At 45.2% G+C, this 16,760-nt stretch overlaps 1 protein-coding gene across 5 annotated transcripts in view; it reads left to right on the forward strand.

Annotated features, from left to right (window-relative positions):
- Positions 1–16,760, forward strand: part of LOC120586721 (kalirin) — a 434,187-nt gene that overhangs the window by 205,993 nt on the left and 211,434 nt on the right. For all 5 annotated transcript variants that reach the window (XR_005648786.1, XM_039843223.1, XM_039843224.1 and 2 more), the window contains exons 4-5: positions 6,030–6,222; positions 8,645–9,157. Coding sequence is in view for 4 of the 5 variants with exons in the window: in XM_039843223.1 (XP_039699157.1) it covers positions 6,030–6,222; positions 8,645–9,157 (706 nt within the window). In the remaining variant the exon portion in view is untranslated. The remainder of the gene's footprint in view (positions 1–6,029; positions 6,223–8,644; positions 9,158–16,760) is intronic.

Consider the following 16,760-nt stretch of genomic DNA (forward strand, 5'->3'; position numbering starts at 1 on the left):
CCTGAGGATCTATATAACTAACAATTCACAGCTCAGTTTGAAGGGACTGTAATTTATCAGGAAGGATGAGAAGTGGGCCAGGGGGGCCCAAGTCTTAAGCCCCAGATGGGAAACGAATGGGGCAGGGTGAGGAAGCAGTGGCTGCATTCTCCCTCTAAAGGAGGGGAGTGGGAGATGGGGGAAGTTCACTCAATCTCCTTTCCCCTTCTTAGTGGATTTAAAGGCCTGCTGCTCCAAGCTTTGCCTTTCTATGTTCCCATCCTCACCATACACAATGCAACATTTGATTTGGGCTAGTAAATATCTTTACAAAGGTAAATAATCTAAAGGGAAAAGGAGGGTTACCTGTTATATTCAGTATCAACTGGTTTGCTCAAAGTGCTCCCCGTCTGAGCACACTGAGTGAGAGGAAAAGATTTCTGGGGCATGCAGGCAGCCTGGGAACCCACTGTGGGCCTGGGGTAGCTCAAAAGCAGCATGCAAACCCTGGTCACTTCTGAAGCCAGGGAGACAGGGACAGGGGATAAGAGTGCACCAGAAACGAGCTCTGATGACACTTCCTCCAGTCATCCCAAAGATCAGCTAGGAGGACTGCTTCCCCGGTGCACCCAGTTCTTGCCCCAGCACCCCACTGAAACTGCCCTGACCAATGGGAGCAAGGCCTCTTTGTTGCTAAATGCAGTAATTCTGATTTCAGTGACCTACCTCTCTGCAGCATTTGACACTAGCTCCTCCTTGCAATCCTCCCCTCCCTGATTTCTTTGGCGTCAGTGCTCTCCTGGCTTTCTCTAACCTTTCTGCATTTATTCCTCAGGCTCATCTATTTTCTTCTCCCATCTCTTCAACATTGATATTCCATCAGTGTTCTATCCTCGACTCAGAATATGGTTCTTTTCATCTTACTCATTTTCATTGGGTGATCTCACCCACTTCTGTGCACGTCTGCTACCCCCGTTCATGGATTTAATTCAGCAAATGTTATTGAGCACCTACTAGGTGTCAGACATAGTATGACTCCCAGGTCAAAATTTGCAACCCAGATTTCTCTTATAATCTCTAGACCCTACACCAAATTATCTTCAGAATTTCGTATATGTACGAAATACATACTTATTTGTACTTACATCATTATTCATAATACAATAATAAAAACTCGAGACGGGGTTCAAGTGGAAATGATTTAGTAAGGGCATTCTCTTTGGGAAGAACTTATAAGAGAGTAGGGGGTTGGTGAAACAGTAGGGAAGGGGAAGGACTGAGCAAGGATGTCTCAGTCTAGCCAGAGACCAACTGGAAGAATGGGGAGGCTCTAGACCCTAAATTAGACTTCAGAATTACTCTGCCTTGACGCTGAGTCTGAGATTTGGCACCTTCTGTGTGAGAGGCACTGATCCTCCCCTGGGTGTGGGTATAACAGCCCAGGTGTCTCTTGGAGAAGTGGAGACCATCAGCCAAAGGCAAGTCTCTAGCTAAGGTCATGGGTATAAGCTGATAGGTGCAATATTGTTGGAGCCGGGTGCAGTGGTCAGTAAAGGGGTCCTGGGTGGGACACCAACAGCATCTCCAACAGTAGCTATGACATGTGGTCCAGACTATATGTCTGACACTACCATATAATGTATATTAACAAACGTAACATTTAAAATAACCATGTAACGTAGTTATGATTATTTATGTTTTACAGTGAAGAAATTGAGGCATAGAAGTTAAAAGTAACTTACCTATGGTTCCTCAATAAGTAAACAATGTAGCTGGATTCAGACTGGGGAAGGGTGGTTCCATACCCTTAACTCTTACTTCAACTTCCTCAGTGTAGTGAGTCTTAACAAATAATAGGCACTAGGAATCCAGCGTGAAATGAACACAAAAATCCCTGCTCTCATTGAGGTTATTTTCTAGTGAGAGAAGATGGACAGTAAGTGAATAAGTAAAAAATATGATCCAGATGGTAATAAACGCTAAGGGGAAAAATAAATCAGGGAAGGGAGACAGAGAGCGCTAGGTGAAAGCCCCAGCTTTAAATAGGGTCGCCCAAGGACGACTTCACTTAGGGGGCATTTTAGCAAAGATCCAAAGGAGATGGTTTCTCTGTTTCTGCTGTCACCACTCCCTCTGCCCTACCCCAGTTTACTTTCCCTCTGCACAGCTGGGGGATAATCTTTATAAACCACCTGATCCCATTCCTTCCTTCACTGGTTCCCTATTGCCCTCGGGATAAATCCAGCACTCTGACAAATCAAAGAGTATCCTGATTTGATACTTGCTTCCACTCCTGCCTCTTCTTTGGTGTCTGGGACAAGAGTACAAGTGGAAACCTAGTGGAAACCCACATACCCTATGTATATCTAAATATTGAAAATTAATATAGCAAGCTAACAAACTATTCTTACACTTTGACAAATATATCTTCGTAGTGACCTAGGAGGCCAACTTTAGATTTCGTTTTGTTGGACTCCTCTGAGGTCTATGCCAGAACTTGACAGCACAGGGAGACGGGCCCCCAGGCCATGTTCTCCCCCACTTCTCTGTCCACTGCCCAGCTCTGTCTTCCACTGCACGGGTCTTATGTATGCAGGGGGACATTCCAGTTCACACACCCATATTCCAGTCACATCCTTACAAATGACAGCCCTTTACTACCACTTAGGCTTAAGGGTGCTTGTGCTGGTGGTGTTACTTGCCTTGGGGGATTGGACCTGGGAAATGGGTGCACATGGACCCAGGAAGTAGGCTAAGGGCTCTTTGGGCAGAGAATTTTAGAATTTCAGGTACTAGGAGCTTGGTCTATGAGGGAGGTGGAGATATAGCATGGAGTCCATGTAGGCAGGTCTCCTCGGCCCCAGGGTGGAGTTGGGAGTGGCAGGTATGCAAGAGGGTCAGAGCCTGGACAGGGCTCTCTAAAGCACTCAGAGCAGCACTCTGTCATCACTCTGTTCCTCTTACCCATGCGCCTAAACCAAAGTAAATCACTTGAACTGTCTCAATATGCCATGGTCCTTTGCTTCTGTGATTTTGCGATTTTGCAGACTGCAGAGTGGAAGTCATTCACTTGGACTCCTTGGCGTAATTCCTCATCTCTTGTGAGCTCCCTGACCTAATCCCCTCATCGCTGACAGTTAACCCCCACCTCCAATGACAAAAACACTCTACACAGTGGCACTAAAATGGAGTGTAATATAATATAGTGGCCTAAGTATGGGCTTTACAGTCAACAGTCCTGGATTTGGTTATTTGCTTAGCCATTTGCTAGTGATGTGACTGAAGTTCTGCAAATTCTGTGCCTCGATTTCATCTTTTATGTGAAGGTTACCATACTAAGTTTATAAGGTATTGTGAGGATAAAGTGAAATATTGTATACCCAGTGCCCAACAACAGTCCCTAATAGCATAAGCACATGGTAAGAAATTCTTTTTCCTCCCCCAGCTATGCTCCTTACTTGAAACTAGACACACAAAGAACCTTGAGAGATTAGGCTGCTCCACAGAAAGATGCCAATTAGATTAGCTCGCAGCCCCTGGGCCTCTTTCCTCTTCTCCTGAGTTAGTGAGAACTTCCTAGAGAATGTTAGTACCTGATTTCTACTTGAGTTGTCAGAAATTATTAGTTGGTAGTATGTAACCTGGTACTGACCACCACATTTGGATGCTGGGATAGTCAAACTCCAGATCTTGGTAGCAACACTGACTATTTGTTGTTAGGGATGGAGATTTCTCATGTCCGCACAATTATGGTAACAGGCATGGGGGCTGAGGAGCCAATACAGAAGGAAGTTGGTCATTTCTAAGGAAGGGCAAAACCCATAGTTACCTTGTTAGTGCATGGCATAAGTGGGCACGCAACAAATCTGAGTCAAACTGAACGAAACTAAGCTCAGTGAGAAAAGCCATTAAACTCCAGTAGAAAAAGGAATCAAAGAACTCTCAGGTAAGTCAAAGAAGAAATACTTCTGGGCCAGTAAGCTATAGCTAGTAATCAGAGAAATGGACATTTAAATGTAATGCAATATTTTTCCTAGAAAATGGGCCAAGATTTCAATGACTAGTGATGATGAGGATATGGTAAGGGGGAGGAGTTCTCTTATGCATTGTTGTTAGACATGTAAGTTGATACGCCTTTCTGCAAAGCAGCAATGAGCATGATTAAATAAGTTATGGTATAGGTATACGATGGGCTATGTGTCATTAAATGTAACAGTTTTAACGAAGTTTTAGACAGGAGAAAAAGCTGTCACAGTGAAAAGTAGCACACTCTATGGTATTACACTGCACACACACAAATTACATGCACAAAAAAGACTGGAAGGAAATAGGCCAGATATAAATTCCTACCATTAGCATCTCTTATACAGTTCTTTGAATATTTTATCTTTTCTATAATTAGCAGGTGTATCTTTTATAATGGGAAAGAAATTCTGTAATTTAAGAAAGCGTCATTTTGCTTTCAGACAATAGGGCGGAGAAAATTATTTATGGAAGTCTCTTGCCACTTTTTGACTCAGGCGCCAGAGAAGAAGAGGCAGTTCCTTTTGGGATGTAGGATTTGGGGAAAAACAAAAGACACAGCCATCTTCCCATGCTGAGTCTAGCCCTTTGTATCAACAAGAAGAAACGGAAAGAGTCTTCTCACCTGGGGAGCTTCCCTGTCTAACTGGGAGGCCTAAGTAAGCCATTCACACAGTCACAGGGACTGTGGTCTCTTCACCAGACTGTGACATTCTCATCACTGTTGAGATTTGAGAATGAAGCCTGAAAAGAGATTTTGTTTCCATTTGTGGCTTAAATCTTCCAATTGTGGCCTTTTACCTCCAGTAGCTGGAAGCGATTGATATGTGGTAGCGCACATCTGTGGGTCATGTATCATGCACGGTGGTTTAAGCAAGTACAATCTGGGGAATAGGAAATTAAGTGAAAGACCCTAAGGAAATACCGCACCAGTCTTTATATAAGAATGTGAATTAACCAAAGTCTACTTTGAGTTATAAAATAAATGGATAGGTTAAATAAGCCAAGAAGAAGAGAAGACCCCCTAACTACCAAAACATAAACTTAAAACTGAAATGTTATAACTATTTTGACTTTCATTTTATTTTTTGATTCTTAGGAATTACAAAGTCCAAGTGCTTAAATAAACTTTATTACTTAAACTATGTAAAAACATCTTGATTCACTTAGTCTGCTTATCTTTTGGTTTTCAAGATGGTCACTGTCACCTTATCTGGCCTTGATTTTAGGAGTAGTTTCCCTTCTCTTAATTTTCATAAACATGCCTTTTTATGCCTTCTTATAATGAAAGTACAAGAGACATCAGACTATCCACCTTTCTGATCAGTCCCACCCTTCGCTATCTGTTGTTAATCAACATGACTCAGCAACTTGATTTTTTTATAAGTTGACATACCTTTTGAACAATAAGTAATCTTAGGTAGAGTGGTGGTAAATATATATTATTAATACTTTGTGTGGTAAGTATATATTATTAATACTTTGTGTACCATCTCTTATCAATCGATAGAATGTGCCTAGAATCCTTTATTGGAAAAGATCCTTTGGCCCAGTTTGAGTTTGGTGATGGAGTGTACTAGTGACTGCCATCGATGTGAGGCATGGGGAAGGATAGCACTCATGCAAAGGACTTGGAGGGTGATAGGTCCCTGTGTGTAGAGAGCTTGTATTCAAATGAGGAAAACACGCTTCCTCCCAGGAACAAGAGAGACAAAAATTAAAAGTAAAATCAAGCCATATTACAAATACCCCAGTAAGTAAACATCCCAAGAAGTGTGATTGACTACAAGGAAGACTAAGTTATTTGCTAAGTGCTTGGAGAAGGCAGAATGCCCTCCGTCAGATGAGTTAAGGTGTTCTGAGGCAATGCATTTTTAGTTGAATTGGAAGGCAGCCGGGAGACGGGGCATGAGTTGGAAGAGTAGTCTGGATGAAGAGAAAGGCAGGTTTCCGGATGCTTTTTGACTGTGTACTCCAAAGTCTTCACTGTCCAGAGTGACCATGCCTGACCTCTGACCTACCAACAGTGAGGACGTGTGCAAACGTGGCTTCACCGTCATCATCGACATGCGAGGCTCCAAGTGGGACCTCATCAAGCCCCTCCTCAAGACGCTTCAGGAAGCCTTTCCAGCCGAGATTCATGTGGCCCTCATCATCAAACCCGACAACTTCTGGCAGAAGCAGAAGACCAACTTTGGCAGCTCCAAATTTATCTTCGAGGTGAGCCAGGCCTCTCTCTTAGCACCCCCTTTCCCTTCCCCTTCTGCCACCTGTGTGTTTCTCACTTGTGCCTCTCCATCTCCCTTGATACGCATGGCTGAGACTGGTATTTCAGGATTCCTGGGATACTGTAGCCTTACTGGTTAGAGTCTGGGGAGGAAAAAGAGGATCAAGTGATTGTCCCAAAAATTGTCATTAAGCACCTGTGTACTGTTGGTGAATGTGTAAATTGAGACAGTTGTTTCTGGGGGCAACTTTATAATTTGGGTCAAATGCGTTAAAAAGAGTTTATATCCATTGATCTAGTAATTCTTCTAGGAAAATATTTTTAACATAAAAGCTAAACAAAACTTTTTGAAAATGTAATTATAATTGTAAGCAAAAATGTCTACAAGGTTGTTCATCACAGTGTTTTTCTGCAATAATATACACACAAACATATACACATATGCATATACACACACACATATATAGTTTGTATTCTGAATATCCATTAATTTTGATGAATTAATAGACAAATACTATGAAACCTTTAGAAATCATATTTAGTTATATGTCAATTATAGCTCATCAAAAATCATATTTAGAAAAAGTATCACTGAAAAATGCTTATTATTTTAAAAAGGCATGTTACAAAACAGTATGGGTAGTATAATCTGAAATTTGTCTTAAGTGTATATGTGGAGAAGAAGGCTGAGAAACACATGAAAATGGTAGCAGTAGAGGTGGCTGGATTATGGGCGATTTTTATTTTCTTTGTGTTTTTCTATCCTCCTTCAAGAATTATGTTATTACCTTTATACTCAGGGAAAACATGTTATTTTTTAACTAGATATTTTTTTCCAGAGGGCATATGTGTCCCCCGAGAATTTTTAATGATAACACATCAGATTAAATCATTGGCTTAGAATCTTTGTTCCAACAAATCTGACCCGTTTCACCTTCTTGGCGTTCTAGCCTCACCTGTGGGGATGGACCTTGTATACGTGTGTCCGTTGGAAAGGCAGAGCTGCTCTTCAGCTTGCAGCAACTTCCCATTCCAGACGCTTGTCCCCGCCGCCCCCAGGGCCAGGAGCGCCTGCATGTAGGGTGGTGGCCCCAATATTCTGTCATTTGAGCAGCCTGATCACCTGAGTGAAGCAATACTCACTTTGTGTAAATAACACGCAGAATCAACTTGGTATAAAAACACTCACTCTGCCAGCACCCCTCCCCAGCACTAGGAGGCCTATAGGGAAATGCTTTTTGTATTTCTAGTTTGTTCATACAGAGGCGGTGACAACAACCCTATATATTTATAACCTGAAAAGACTGAAAATAACCTTTCCAACAAATCCTGAAACTTTTGCTTGTGTAGCTGCCCAGCACTTCCCATCTCCCGTCGCCCCAAGTTGAACAAGCTTGTCTCTGCCTCCTAAACAAAAAGTACAAGAGAGATAGCTGGACATCCCCCACTTAGAATATTTATAAAGTAGTGCCTTACAAACAGCCAATGAAACATGTAATGCAGACTGAGCGTACAGGCTTGTTCAATAGCAGATACTTAATGGATAATTGGTGAATGTAATCATGGGAGACTTCCTGGACGTGGTAAACTTTGAGCTAGATTTGAAGGGGAGAGTGCTCTAGAACAGGACTGCTCAAAGTTTAATACGGAGTCCCTTGGGGGCCGTGTTAAATGTAGATTCCGATCCAGCAGATCTGGGATAGGTCTGAGATGCTGCGTTTCTAACAAACTCCCAGGGGTCTTAATGCTGCCAGCCCGAAGGACACACTTTGAGTAGCAGGATCTAGAGCAGCAGAGGTTTGTATCACTGGCTGCACATTGGAATCACCTGGGGAGCTTTTAAACCTACCCACGCCCAGGTCCTGGCTAACTAAATTGGAGAAAGGCATCTGCTACCCGGGAGAGCCTGCTCAGCCTGCAGCAGGAAGACAGACTCAGATCCTTGCAGCCCAGCTAGTGACCCACATTGCTTAACTCAGCCATGATAATGTCCTGGGCTGTGGGCCTGGGTGGGATTTCAGGCAATGAAGAACTAGACCTCTAGGCACTGGGTTTATTTTTCCTTCCAGCTTCTCCCGCTTCTAGCATCTGAAGCCCTGCTGCGGTGGACTAGGGGGTGGAAAGGAGGAAGATGAGGCCAGTCGAGACTTAAAGGCAGCCTTTCCTGGAAGGGCAGATAGCGGGCAGGTAGAGAGCCTTTTTGAGCCAGCCAGTCTGTTGAAAGTGCTGACTGTGATTTGTGGCTCCTGCCCAGTGGGCCACAGGCTCTCTCACTCACCCTTTCCTAGGCAGGTTGTGGTCATTATCATGTGGACTTACCTTGGTCTCCTTCGTTGACTCTCTCTCCTGCCGCCTTGGTCTTCTCCCCACTCTCCCCATTGCACTGAACCTCCCTCTGTGTGTCTGCCCTCCCAGACAAGCATGGTGTCCGTGGAGGGCCTCACGAAGCTGGTGGACCCCTCCCAGCTGACCGAAGAGTTTGACGGCTCCCTGGACTACAACCACGAGGAGTGGATCGAGCTGAGGCTCTCTCTGGAGGAGTTCTTCAACAGCGCTGTGCACCTGCTCTCGCGCCTGGAGGACCTTCAGGAGATGCTGGCGCGAAAGGAGTTCCCCGTGGACGTGGAGGGCTCGCGGAGGCTCATCGACGAGCACACGCAGCTTAAGAAGAAGGTACTGAAGGCCCCTGTGGAGGAGCTGGACCGGGAGGGGCAGCGGCTGCTGCAGTGCATCCGCTGCAGCGATGGCTTCTCAGGGCGCAACTGCATCCCGGGCAGCGCCGACTTCCAGAGTCTGGTGCCCAAGATCACCAGCCTCCTGGACAAGCTGCACTCCACCCGGCAGCACCTGCACCAGATGTGGCACGTGCGCAAGCTCAAGCTGGACCAGTGCTTCCAACTACGGCTCTTCGAGCAGGATGCCGAGAAGGTGAGAGGGGAGCCAGCTTACCTGGGGCTGGGGTGGGTGTGGGGGGCATGACTTTCTAGCGAAATCGATAGAGGCTGCTAGTCCTGATTAAGGATAATACTTTAGTGAAAGGCTTTCAGAAAGTATGCCTACTGGTTTTAGCTGGCACACATTTCAGTCTTATATTTGACCATTTATCACTGACTTTTTAAAACTCCCCTTATGTAGTGTTTATTATGCACCAGGCACTGTTCTAAGCATCGTGTATAAATCAACTCATTTTAATCCTCTCAAGTCCTATAAGGTAAGTATATTACCATCATCCCGTTTTACAGATGAAGAAAGTGAGAGGCTGAATAACTTGGCCAAACTAGGAAGTAAAGGACGGCTCCAGGGACCATGCTTTCCCCGCACTGTTGAACACTGCCCCTCTCAAGACATGTAGTGAATGGTTCAGGCCAGCTGAGTAACAAAAATAACAATGCTGTTAGCAGCCACAAGAACACGATATAGTGATTATTGCTGTGCGGTGTACTTTACTATGACAAAGCATTTCAAATACAGAGCCTCATTTAATCTGCGAAGTCCTTCGGTCCTTTGAGGTGAGAGTTGATGTCTCTGCTGAAGACAGGGGGATGGGTGCTCCTTGATCTTAGGGCTGCAGTAGCAGACTTGACATACGGATCCAGCTTTTTTCAATTTGAAGTGCAAGGCTCTTCCTGCCATACCACTTCTTTCTGAAGGTTTTTCCTTGGCTGTTCAGCACTTAAGCAAGACTCCATTTTTTCCGGCAGTGAATTTTCAAAGCTTTCCCGTTATTGGAGCAGATATGAGAAAGTGAAAAAGAAAAATATCATATAGTGTTTCTTTGATGAAGACACAGAAGTATCTTCTCTAGATTCTCTTCAGACGAACACGGGTTTGCTATTATATATACTTTAGGAGGAGTGAAATGAGCTCTCCTATCAGTTTTCTGGGAATAACATATTAAAATGCACAATACTACTCTCAGAGATGCCATGCCATCTCTCAGTAGCCTGTGAGTTTTATAGACTGCGTCTGATATAATAATGGTTTTATGTCTTTTAAGAGCCCACATTGAAAATGTCTCAAGTATTTTCGAGTGATGAAATCAGGATATAAAACTCTATATAATGATGATCTCAATTTATATGTGAGTGCCAGCATAGATATGACTGGGAGGAAATTCACCACAATGTTAATAGTTTTGATTTCTAGGGGCCAGGCTTATGGCCAATTTTAATTTATCTGTATAAATTTTATGTATTTTTCAATCTTTTATAAGTTATAATTAGAAGAAAATCAATATATGTAATTTTTAAAGAATGCATAGCCCTTTCTACAACAGGACTCTCGAATATCATTTAATTAGTTTTTGTAAGAAACATGTTGAGGAGTGTCTTTACACCTTAGGAGCTGCAAAGGTTTTCCCTGACCTTCCTGAGGGCTCTTTGCCCAGTGGCCTGACAGTCTGGGTCTGGCTCTGGCCTGTTCTGGGAGGGGCCACTTGGACTGCAGAATCCTGTCACTCACTGTACACCAAGTGATGAGACACCAGGTCAGGAGCCAGATGCTCTGTGAAGCCAGAAGAAGGTACTTCTGTGGAAAAGTTTGGAACAGATCTTCTGTCCTTGGGATGTCTTTGGGGCAGGACATCTGCTTTGCAGCCTGGCCTGGGTGCCCATTTCAGTGAGCCGGGGACAGAATGGGAGGCAGGCGACTTACGTCTGCCTAGATGTGTTTTAGAGTCCAAGGCAGTGCACAGCATCCCCAAAGCTCTAGGATATGAGAAGACTGCATAGGCACAGATAGGGCCTGTTTCAAAAACTAAACAAAAAAACCATACCTTAGCCCCCAGGTGGATGGCTGACCTTCTCGAGCCAGAGGGGTGTCAGTCAACCAAGCAATAATTGCTGCCACACATACATCCTCTCAATCCGTGCTCACAAGAATCGTATAGTGTATTATTATTCCTGTTTTATGGTTGAGGAAATGGAGACTCATAGAGATGAAGTGGCTTGCCCAAGATCACACTGCCGATGAGACACAGCCAGTATTTTGTCTGCTCCAAAGCCCACCTAAGCTCTTATCCAATAACCCTACTGTCCTTTGCTCCTAGGACCTGCTTCATGCTATCACGGAGCACTGCTTGCTACCCCCTGAGTCCCCTGGGCCATGCCCTGATGACTCTATGAAAAATCTCAAATCCCATCTCCTAATGCTCACTCTGCAGCAGCAGCTCTTAACCCTCTGTGCTGTGGACCCCTTTGGTCTGGTGAAGCCTATGGACTCTCTTCACAATATTTTGTATTTTGTAAATACAAAATAACACATGTGGGCTTGGAAAATAATTACTGAAATGCAGTTCTTAAGTTTTAAAAAATAACAGTAACGTGTACTTCTTTAGGAACCTGTTAAATAACAAGACATACTTGTAGTCTCACAACTACCGTAAATTCGAGTATAAATGATACTTTAGGGCAACAACCCTGATGTGATATGAAAACGCGTGTGTTTCTATTAACGTTAGAGGCACAAGTGTTGCTAACAGTAATATCGTTTGTCCCTACATTTATAATTGAAGAGAATGCTGTATTCCAGATAGATGTTCGTGAAAATAAAGGGCTGCGTTTTTCCCTACCCAAGTGCACGATCCCTGAATTCAGTGCGTGGACTCTAAGTTTAGGATCCGTGTTCCATGGTGTGTTCACATATTAAAAGGAAGTGTGCGTGCATGCATGTGTGCTTGGATGTATGGTGTGTGGGTGTCTGAGTGTGGAGGGGGAAGGGAGAGGAGAGAATATCAAAAACAAAGCAGAGGGAGTGAGAGGGTGATGGGAAGAGAGCAGCCCAGGAATATTTTGATATTGAGCCAGTGACGAAAATGCTGCTCAGGCTTGACTCAGCTGCCACAGAAAATGTGCCGGGTGTGGGGCAAAGGAGAAAAACAGTCCTTTTAAGTTCCTGCAAGATTAATTTAAAATATTTGTGCAGAACGAAGTGCCTTAGCCCTTGACTTATTTGGTGTTTTTGGAAGGGGGTGAGGAGGGTAGCGGTTTGGGTGAGGGTTGTACGCACGTGGATTCACATCTAAACAAGGGCGTCAGGAAATACTTACGGCGTGAGCCACGTCCGAGCCTCCTTTCTTGGTGGGAGGCTTGTCGGAGGCCTTTAATTCCAGATCTGGGAAGCTCTTGGCAATTGGAGGAGTCTGGTGATCACCCAGCTTCTATTTTTGTAAAGGGAGGGGCAGAGTCTCCCCTCTGGCCCTCTGGGGTGACAGCTTGTTTCCCAGGGATTGAGTGATGGATAGCACTCCCTATTTACCAGCTGGCCTTGGAGAGTGAAGCTACCTCTCACCACCTTCCCCTGACCTCTGTGATGACCCCTGCATTCTTCATCTTGGGGGTGGTAGTGAGGGAGCCATTTTCTCTTCCAATTAAGCATGTAGGGAGGAGGGACTCTGTTCCACAGATAATTCATAAAGCAGGCCACCCATTCATTTAATAAACTTCTGTTGAGCAGCTGTCATGAGCCCAAAAGGAGGTACTTGGATAAAGACGAGTAGGGCAGAATTTTTGCCATGGAGCGGAAAGCTGTGATAACCTCCTATTTATTATTAGTTATGTCTGCTGTGTGCACCCCACTGTTGTAGGCACAGCCTCTGCGATCGGGGAGTTTTCAGAGAAGAGGGTATTTTGCAGCTCAGGAATGACAAGAAAGCCTTACTGAGCAATTCATGGGAGGGCTGGCTATTCAGAGATGACTCAAGTAACACACTTGCTTGAAGATGAACACTGCTGCCTCGGCCCGGTGCCCTCTGGTCTGTAACTAATGGGCCTGTCCTCCACTGTGTTCACAGAATACAGGCTGGGTCGCCCCTCATTAGCCGGGCACAGATTACGGCTCTCTTTGCAGCCCTGTTTCACAGTCAGCTGCCCCCTCGGATGCAGTGGAACCTGTGTGATGAAGGTGTCTGCCCTGTAATCAACATCCCATTACCAGATAAGGGAGGCCTCTTCTCCATTAGTGGGCAGTTTGTGGTATTTCTGGTCATTAAGAAGACTCACTGTAGATGTCCCCTTGGAAAAGGGAAGCGTGGGTGCTGCTCAGTGGAGGACCCTGTCTCGTCCCTTTTCCCTTTCCTGCATGTCTAGAACACCTTAGAATGGTACAACTGGGAAAGATCCTGAGATAGAAGGGTCTACCTCCCATGCGCATGTGACCTCATGATACCCATCTATGTGCTGATGCCAATGATAAGTATCAGAAAATGCTGCAGCTGCCGTACCGCCTGCCTTCTGACCTGGGGGAGGCCCATAATCTTCTAGTCTTTATAGGGAAGGAGAAGTGCTTAGAAAGGCTCCAGTGCATAATTAGACTTAACTGATGGAGAAAGCTTTGTCTACTTTACTTCTGAATAAAGAAGGCTATACTGCTCTCTACCTAGGAGATCCATACCTAGTCTTACCCAAAGCCATTCCAGAAAGGAGGAGTGTATTGCCACTTCCTGTGGGAGAACCTCCAAAAGCTGCCTGGCGGGGTTTCCAGTACTGGGATTGTGCTTATTATTGTTTTAAACAGCACACTGTGTTTGTTTTGTGGATAAACTTATGCTTGGGACACACCCCAAACAAGATCTCTCTTGGGAGCATAGTTAGGTGCCCACCTCCTCTGTGACCAAGGCATCTGCCCGGGTGAGGACCTCTCATTTGCTGAGAGGAGAGTGGCGTCAGCGGCTGCCTGAGCCTGGCCTCACCACAGCACCTATGAGAAGCTCCCTTTGAAGAACCTAATTTTAAATGCCTTCCTGCATATTCATTTTTGCATGATGAAATTCTAATCACCTACGGGTGCCATGTTCATGCCGAAATGGAGCTGTGCAAGAAGGGGTTTGGATTTGTCCTGGGGTTCCACTTACCAGTTGGGAGACCTGAGGTACATCATTAACCTCTGCCCCCCAATTATGGTCCTCAAAAAAACAAAGATGAAGAATTTGGGCCAGCCCAGTGACTTTTGACTTTTCTTTTGCCTCCACATGCACTGTTCTCATGTACAGTACTCTCTATGAAAATGTCTTTTGGTGGGAGAAGTGGGGTGGCAGGGCATGTAGTGATCATGGTAGTGGTGGCAGTGGCCGTGGTGGCAGAAAATAGGCTTGTAAGGGGACATAGAAGCATCTCCAGAGTAGTTTGATAAAGAGCCCCACTTACCCCAACACAAGAGTACCTGCTGTTCCTCCTCCTTTGAGACTTGCTACACTAAATGATACCTAAGCTCTTTTACAGCTCAATAATTCTATAAAAATATTTGCCTTCTTGCTATTCATTCTTCCTTGTACATCTATAGGATGCTCTTTTCTCTTCAAGGTTGTCACCTTGGGTGATGATGGAAAATAAGAAACTTTTCTCAGAAAATTGTAATCTGTTGAGTTCTTTTCTTGTTTTAAAAACAAAACAAAACAAAACAAAACCCGCAGCTGCTGCCGGAGTTGTTATGAGGCCCGAATGGAATGGGGTGATGTATGTGGAAGTGCCCGGCACCATGCCCAGCCCAGCATAGCTGCTTCCTAGGCATAGGCTTCCCTTCCTTCTCCCTGTACCATCTCAGTCATGATTTACTCTTCAGCCATCCGGCACCTGCTGAGACCATGCAGTGTGTCATTGATGCTGTCTTTCAAATGAACTTGCTCCAAATAATTTTCAGTGATTTCCTAATGGAACAAAATCAAGAACTGAATTTTGAGGGAAGTTAGCAATTATGTTGGTTCATGGAGGTTCCCAAAGATCACTAGGTGGTGTGGTGCCCCTGGGTGAGGCGCAAGAGAGGAGAGCCCAGATCAAATTGTGGTCATATCTGATAGGTCAGGGTTGGGGGAGATGCCACAGGGAAAGGACTCTGGAAAAACAGTGTCCTGGAAGCAGCCATAGAGGAAAGCAAATTCTCCTCAGTGAGATTTGATCGCCCCCTCCCCATGTACCTTCTACATCTGAGACATTTGTCACCTTCTGCTTTGTATTATATCTAAATGTATTTGTCTTATTCTTCTGCAAACTTAGGGCCAGATACACTTCCTATCCAAGAAATACGTCTATGCATTTTGATATTCTTGGAGGCCTGTGCAAACAAAATAATGTTACTTTCATGCTACTCATCAAGAGAAAATATTTATGGGGCCCATTCGGTAAAGGATATCATGGTAGAAAGCAGGGCACTGTTTTGAGGGGTACATGGTATTGTTTTGCTGTGTGTATGTTCTGCTAACCACATTAGTAATTCAGGACATCTCCAGGGTGCTCTGTCACTGGGCAAAATATTCACTGCTGTTTCCTGCCTTTTCCCTCCAAGGAATGAAGAGTTCCGATCACTCCCTGGGGTCCAAAGTAGGACCCAAAGTCTCATCCTGCCTGGGGTGACAAGAGCCAGTGGGGCCAGCTGTGGGGAAACTGTGCTGCCTCTCCTTCCTGCCAGACGCTGGCCCACTGCCTCTTCTCTTCACCACCGCTCCAGTCCCTACACCTTTCAAGCCTCGCTGAGCATGACTCCACAGTCATTCGTCAAACTGAAGTGCCATTGTAGTAATTATAATACATAATATTTTTTTGAACGTCACATTTTAAAGTGTTCTCACATTCCTGACCTTAGAGGTTTTCTGGTCCAGCCCTTCCTTTTACATAGAAAATTTTGACCCAGAAGCAGAGACCCACCCAAAGTCATCGATCATGGTGTTTCATTATTTGGTCTCCCATCTACTTTGTGTGGCAGGCCAGGCAGGCGTGGATATGAGCATCGTTTTATAGATGGGAAAGCTGAGACTTGGTGAGGTTGGGAGGTGTGCCTGGGATAGAGACAGGTAGGCAGCATGGGAAGGTAAGCCCTCTGCTCTGAGGCTGGGGCTCCTCCTGTGTCTGTCTGTCTTCCTGTCTCTGTCTCTGTCTCTGGCTCTCTCACTCTCACTCCCTCTCTGTCACACACACACACACACCCGACCTTGCCCAGCAGGAGAAAGGACACACATGCCAGCAACCCAGGAGGTGGCTAGAGGGGCTGGGGAGAAATGGAGGGTAAGAGTCATCTGACCTTTGTCCTGGCCACTGCTCTGGTAAAGGTGCAAGCACAGACAGGCCTCCAGGGGGCGTGCTGACAGGTCTCTGTGATTCAGTTGCCCTGGCCTTCCTTGTTGGGAGGGAGGCTTCAAAGAGCTGCGACCTTTGGGGGCAGCCAGAAGGGCAAGATCTTTATGGGCGGTTTGTAATTTCCTGCTTTTTTGGAGAAAGGCTCCGGTGCCCTCATGTTCCTGCCCGCCCTCCTCCTACTGGGCCCGAAACTGCCGCCCCCCTCCATCCCCTGTTGACTGGGCTCAGGGCGAGGAAGTGTGTCTGTATTCCACCCCAGCACAGGACACGGTGTCCTGTATTATTTCTAGCCTTTTGGTCCTGGGAATCTCTGCTTGCTTTTTCTCATTTCCTCCCCTTGAACATTAGAAACATTAGGTTCCAAAAATAATCCAAGTCACAATGTTCTGCAGGCTGTATGTGTGAGTGTTTTCTCCCAAAGCTGTTTTTCTCCCTCTCCTTTCTCCCTTGCCTGCATTTTCAGCCCC

The sequence above is a fragment of the Pteropus medius genome, unplaced genomic scaffold, assembly GCF_902729225.1.
Source record: "Pteropus medius unplaced genomic scaffold, Ma_sr-lr_union100, whole genome shotgun sequence".
NCBI classification, from domain to species: domain Eukaryota; kingdom Metazoa; phylum Chordata; class Mammalia; order Chiroptera; family Pteropodidae; genus Pteropus; species Pteropus medius.